We start from the raw sequence: 6,789 nt of genomic DNA on the forward strand, positions 1-6,789 counted from the left end.
ATTTTGGGAAGCTCTTTGGGTTACTCAGCACTCTGGGTCTCCAGGAATTTTGGGAAGCTCTTTGGGTTACTCAGCATTTTGTGTCTCCAGGGATTTTGGGAAGATCTTTTGGTTACTCAGCACTCTGGGTCTCCAGGGATTTTGGGAAGCTCTTTGGGTTACTCAGCACTCTGTGTTCCCAGGAGTCCTGGGAAGCTGGTGCAGCTCCAGAGCTGAGCTTTGTGTTTGTCCTCTTGGAGGTCAGACTTGTCTCCCATTAAACTTGAGGATGGGCAGGAATTTCCCCTGGAATCCATGCCCTGAGTTAATTCCAAGAGCTGTAAAGAGCACAGACACCTCAGCAGCAATGGCAGAATCAACTGGGATGTGCTGCCGGACAGCCAGGTTGGAATGCTTTGGAGCTGGAGGGACGAGCTCAGCATTTGCTCTGTGCTTTGAGCAGAGCACCTGGAGTGGGGGAAGGCATGGAAATCCCACCTGCTCTGGGTGGGAATTCAGTGGTTTGCTCACATTTCACATGGAGTTAGTGCTGGCAGGGCTGGAATTCTGCTCAGGTGGAACAGGTGCAGAGGCAAAACAGATCCCGGGTGTTCCAGGGAGAGCTGGGTCAGAGGATGCTCTTCTCATTCCCAACTCCTCCTGCCAGGGAGAAATGAGGGAATGGCAGGGAAGAGGAGCAAGATTCCAATTTTCACTTTATTCTTCCCAGCTGCTGTGCTTTGTGCAGGAAAAGCTGCACCTGATGCATTCAGATCACGCCAACAAGCTGCTGCATCTTCCTCATCCCCCCTTTAAAAAGCTGCAGGTTAAGCAGCCAGCCAGCTCCCCTCAAAGCAGCCAGCAGTAATTTTTATTTTCTCGATTTGTTTTAAGCCTGGGCAGACTGTGCTTTCCTGCACACTGTCCTGATGGAGCCCTGACCAGCGAGCGTGCAATGCCCCCAGCCCTAATGTGCCATTAATGATAGGTTAATGTACAGTAAAATGTTTTTTGGACTATGGGTTCATTACACTTCTGAGTGCAAGGTCCTTCTGCAGAGCGCCCAAGGTCCCATTGCATTATATCATGCAATAAAAATACCCTTTTCATATCACACACTAATAAACTGTATTTGAAATGCTGGCTGAGGGCACGGCCATTGTCTTGATAGGCTGTGCCTGCAACAGTTGGGATCTTTTGATTGTGGCTTTTTTGGGGTTTTTTTTTTTTGTTGTTGTTGTGTTGAAGTCAAAAAATTTTTAAATGGAATTCGTGGATTTGGCTGTGCTGCTTGGAAATAAAGGGAGCTCAGGGTGGGAGGGCTCCTGGAAAAATTAATGTTCAAAGGGTGGCCCTGCTGCAGTGTCACTCATTTCCCCACCTTCCTTGTGTAAGCATGAGGAATTTTTCTTATCATTTTTAATTTTCTGCCCTCCTCAACCAGCCTCTCACTGTCGCAGGGGAAAAAATAGGAGGAGGTGCTGTTGTGGATCTGATTTATTCCCAACGTTTGGGATTCAGGTTCCTGCCCTGTCCTCATCCCTCCCAAGTTCTGTTCCCCAGGGAACACCACCCTGGGGAGAAAAATCCCTCATTTCTGGCCATTTCCAAGGAAATTGGTGGCATTTCAGGCTGGGGATGTGCCTTGTCAACATTCTAGGTCCTGTTCCATGGACTTTTAAAGCAGAAACACCGCCCAGACAGTGCTCTGAAATCCCAGGGGGATTTATTTATGGTCTGCCTGTCCTTTGGCACTGGCCTGAACCTCCTTGGTGCTCTCCAAACACAAACATTTTATGCTCAGATGATCTTTTCTATGGGAGAGGCTCTGCTGAAGCTTTGCTTTTCCTGGGATTTGTGTGTGAGAAGAGCTGGAGGCACTCAGGGAGCCCAGATTTGGGGCTGTGGGTGATGATTTTTGTCTCCCAGAGGGAATTTCATCCACTCCAGGTGGGCACTTGGGGCTGGAAAAGGCCCACGGAGCTGCAGCCCTGCCCTGGATGCCGTGCAAGGTCTGTGGCAATAAACTCAGGGTGGGTTATTATCAGAAACAAAGATATTTCTATTTTTTGAGGGCCAGAGGAGAAGGCCACAAAAGCAAATTGCTGGATTTTCAGTCTGGGTAAAATGATGGAACTTTTACCCTTGAATAATGGTGGTTTAATTGACTGGGCTAAATGATTGATGGTTGGTGAGCACTGAGTTGGAATTAGCAGGGCTCTGTGTTCAGGGGGGCACTGCCCTTTTAATTTCCTGTCAGATATTTAAATCCTTCACCTCCCCCTCCGTGAGGAGCTCCCCAGTGAAAGAGTTAAACCTGTCTGGTGGGACACTGCAACTGGAGAAATGTACCCTTTATCAAGAGAACCAGATGAGACAAGTTCATTTAAAAAGCCTGGTTTGTCATTGTTTATCTCATTTTCGGGGTTGACACACAAAATTAGGCTGCCTGACACTCACTGGGGGCCAGCCCTGGCCCTGTCCTGCCTGACCTTTCCAGCTCCCAGCTCTTCCAGCAGCCACTTCCCATTCCCTGCAGGATTCCCAGTGCATCCCACTGGGCCAGGGCAAGGCACACCAGTACCAGGCCAGCAAGAAAAACCAGTTTGGTGCTGGATTTTCAACCTCTTTTCCTTCTGGTTGTGCTGAGTTCCAAGTATTTTTAAGGCTGAATATTTAAAAATTGTTTAGAAGGTGGTTACCAGTATCAGGCCAGGAAGAAAATCCAGTTTGATGCTGGATTTTCAACCTCTTTCCTTCTACCTCTGCTGTTTCCAGGTATTTTTAAGGCTGAATATTTAAAAATTGGGTAGGAGGAGGTTATTGCTCACCTGTACCAGGCCAGGAAGAAAATCCAGTTTGGTGCTGGATTTTCAACCTCTTTTCCTTCTGGTTGTGCTAAGTTCCAGGTATTTTTAAGGCTGAATATTTAAAAATTGGAAAGGAGGAGGTTACCAGTACCAGGCCAGCAAGAAAAACCAATTTAATGATGGATTTTCAACCTCTTTCCTGCTGTCTGTGCTGTTTCCAGGTATTTTTAAGGCTGAATATTTAAAAATTGGGTAGGAGGAGGTTATTGTTTTGTTGTGAACGTGTGTGGGAGCCTGAGGAAATCTGAAATACACAAGGATGGGATGATGAGTCCCTAAAATTAAAGCTGTGCAGGGTAAGGATAACCTCACCAGGCAGGGAGGAGCTGATCCCTGCAACAGAAAATGCATTTCAAGCTTGCACACATTTACCTTTTCTCAGTCCTCCCTTGCAATAAATCCCTGTGGGAATATTTAAGCCCAGTTTGGGTGAGAACATATTGCTCACTCCTGAAGTCAGGGCTGCTTGTGTCGGTGGCTGAGGATTTATTGATGGTGTCCAAACTGCTGGGGCTGTTGTTGTGTCCTCCCTGAGGTGCCAGCTCTGTTCCTGCTGCATTTCTCCTTTGCTGGTTTGGATTTCGATTTTTTGGGGATTTTTTTTTCCCTTATTCTTCACCTCCCTGCTCCTTTCTCTCCTTTCCAGAGGAATCTCCAGTTTCAGGCGCTGCTTTGGGAGGTCTCTGTGCTCTGGGGAATTTTTGCAATGCTCAGGATGCCTGAAAAGGGGAAAATGTGGGATTGGCTGCTGAATAATGACAGAATTACAGAGGGCAGGGATGAGTTTATGAAAAGATTTCATAAGAGAGAGAAAACCACAGCAGTGCTGGAGACCTTGGAGGAAAACCTCAACAATTCCCTGAGACATTTTTGGGTGCTGAGCCAAGTGCAAGTCCCTCTTGTGAAAATCTTTGGATTTTCACCCCAAATCTTGCTTCAAACAGGCTGGGTTTGATGGAGTCCTGCACCATCCCCAGCTCTGTGGGTCCTTTAATTTTGTTTTTATTGCAGGTGCTGCTGAGTGAGGGCAGCTGTTAAGTGGATTTGGAGGAAGATTTTGGCACATCCTTGAGCACTGGACATCTTTGGGTCGCTTGTGTCCTTGGTTTTTGGTTCCCTGACCTGAAAATGCTGCAATCAAGATTTGCAGAGATGGGTCCTACTGAGTTCTGGTGGAAATCTCTGTCCTTCCATTCCCAATTTATAAACAAACAGCTGAGAAAAACCACCAGATTCTGAAAAACAGCTTCTAGTAAAAACAGGATTTGTCCAGTGAGACAAATCCTCACTGGAGCAGGACACTAAAAACGTGGGAAATCCGAAGAGTAATTTCAAGTTAAACTTATTCCTAGGGAGAAAAGAGTGGAAACCTCCAGGTTTTGGTGGAATATCCTTAGAAAACAAAGCAGTGTGCAGAGCTGAGGTTTCACAGCTGAAATTTCATTTGGAGCAGCTGAAATGCAGAAATATTTGGGTGTGAGGTGGTTTTGGCTGCGGGGGTCTCTCCATCCTAAAGGAGAGGAGAGTGGCTGGAACATTTGGAAATTGATATTTTTCCTTGCTCCTGTCTGTGCCTCCTGCTTGATCTCTCCTATTTCTCTCTGCTGTCCTTGGCTTGTTTTGTTGAAGAGGTGAAACAGCTGCTTCTGGGCTGTGCTGGAGATAAAACAATTCCATTTATTCCTGCACTTTTCCACCCAAAACCACCCCGGTGCTGGGCAGAACACCTCATGCCATCACTCCCTGCCTTGTCCAGCTCCTCCCCAGCTCTGCTGGAAGGTCAGTGCCCGTGGAGGATGCACAGGGCCCTGATACAGACAGGAATTTTGGGATATCACACACATTTCCAAGCACAGGAGCAGATTCACAGGTTTGTTTTTTTTCAGGAAGGGAGATATCATTTTACCCAAACACCATCCAGCAACTGCTCAGCTGTCCTGGAAAGGAGCTGGCTCAAAAACACCAACGAGCAAAGGGAATATCAACCAAAAATAAATAAAAAAAGAGCATTTCCAAAGAGTCTGGGCCGCCTCCTGCTCGGGATGTAACGCGGGTCCAGGAGAACTCCAGTGGTTGGAACCACGGGATGCTCCAGCAGGGATCTTCTTTTTCCCCCAGAAGGGTTTAGCTGAGCCTGCCTGTGGGAAATGGAAAAATAGAAACTTCCACAAGTGCTGAAGGGTTCAATCTGCAGCCTTGGAAAGAGCTTGGGTCAATGTAATGATAAAAATACACAAACAGCAAGTAGAGAAATGACAAACTTGTGTTCCTGTAGTTGTAAGTAGGAATGTGCCTTGAGTAAGTATGAAATTATATTAGGTAAAATGGTTTGAAATTATGTTAGGTAAAATGGTGTGAGGTTTCAGCTGTAATAATGTGATTTATAGGGTATATAGGATTTTTTTATAGGGTAGATTGAGGATCTGGAAGCTGTAACAGAAATGTGTGTGGGTATGTGGCCTGTCAGTGGCTCAAAGACAGACAAAGTGCAGCAAAATTAAACAAAGGTGATGGGTTTAAGGATTATTAATTATATATTAATTATTAATATATTATATAGAATGTATGAAGTTTTGTGACAACTGTTTGTTGGACCAAAATGTTGCTGTGTGAGGAGGAAACCCCTGGCTGTGCCTGACTTGTTGCTTCTCTCCCCTTGGTGACCGAGATCTTACCTGAGCAATAAATCCCTTTAAATAGTTGATGAAACACCTGAAATGTCCCCTCCCTGGTTTTGCATTTCTCCACCCTCTGTTGATAAACCAGTCACCTTAAATATCCCCTCCCTGGTTTTGCGTTTCTCCACCCTCTGTTGATAAATCAGTCACCTGAAATATCCCCTCCCTGATTTTCCATCTCTTCCCAAAATATCCCCTCCCTGGTTTTCCACCTCTCCCTGAAATATCCCCTCCCTGGTTTTCCACCTCTTCCCTCTGATGTTAAATCACCTGAAATGTCCTCTCCCTGGTTTTCCATCTCTCCCCACATGTCCTCTCCCTGGTTTTCCATTTCTCCACCCTCTGATGTTAAGTCACCTGAAGTATCCTCTCCCTGGTTTTCCATCTCTCCCTGCAATGTCCCCTCCCTGGTTTTCCATCTCTCCCCACCCTCTGTTGATAAATGAATCACCTGCAATGTCCCCTCCCTGGTTTCCCTGTGTCCCCTCTGCAGGGCCACCCCTTCGTGGTGCAGTACAACGATGGCAATGCCGAGGTTGTGTCCATGTGGGTGTGCAGGATGCTGGAGGAGCGGCGATCCCAGGGAGCGCAGTGAGCTCTGCAGCATCCCAAGAGCTCCTCCCCGACCTGGATCATCACCACCTCTGGACTCTGACTTTATCCAGATCATATTTTACTCCATTTCCTAGAAGCATCGACAAAACCAGGATTATTTGTTGGCTGCCTTTTCCTCACCACCACGTTAAGGGGTTTTCTTGATTGTTTCTTCTGTTGCTGAGCAGTTTCCAGGTTATCTCCAGTTATACTGTACACAGCCTTAAAGCAAGTATTTTATATCTCTATTTTTGGGTTACTGAATCTTCTGTTTCCTGATTTCAGAGTATTTTTTAACTGTCTGAGTGTCCAGAGGATTTCCTGAGGAGTTGGTGGCTGTCTCTGAGTGCAGGCAGCCACAAAAATACTGGCTTTAAGTGTGAAACAAAAGCAAACAGACCAAAAAATAGAAGAGAAATATCTGGGCTTGCCCACACTGTGAGGAGGGTGTGAGGGGTGCCAGGTGGGTCAGCACCACACCAGTAAAGGACTGGGAATGCTCCTCTGTGCTCCCAGTGCCAGCTGCTGGGATTGGGATCCATCCCAAATCCTCAGGGCCAAACATGAGGAGCATCCGTGGCCGGGCTCTGCAGATCCTGATCCTGAATCAGGGTTTGAAAGGGGAGGGGAAACAGGACAGGGCTCTGCTCTGGAGCCTGGGAATGTTC

At 46.7% G+C, this 6,789-nt stretch overlaps 1 protein-coding gene across 1 annotated transcript in view; it reads left to right on the forward strand.

Moving 5' to 3' along the window:
* Positions 1 to 6,369, forward strand: part of MAP2K5 (mitogen-activated protein kinase kinase 5) — a 132,264-nt gene extending 125,895 nt beyond the window's left edge. Inside the window, exon 21 of the mRNA XM_015638417.3 lies at positions 6,021 to 6,369. Within this exon, the coding sequence (XP_015493903.1) occupies positions 6,021 to 6,122 (102 nt within the window). The 3' untranslated portion in view covers positions 6,123 to 6,369. The remainder of the gene's footprint in view (positions 1 to 6,020) is intronic.
* The last annotated feature ends 420 nt before the right edge of the window (positions 6,370 to 6,789 follow it).

The sequence above is a fragment of the Parus major genome, chromosome 10 (genome assembly GCF_001522545.3).
Source record: "Parus major isolate Abel chromosome 10, Parus_major1.1, whole genome shotgun sequence".
In the NCBI taxonomy this organism is placed as follows: Eukaryota; Metazoa; Chordata; class Aves; order Passeriformes; family Paridae; genus Parus; species Parus major.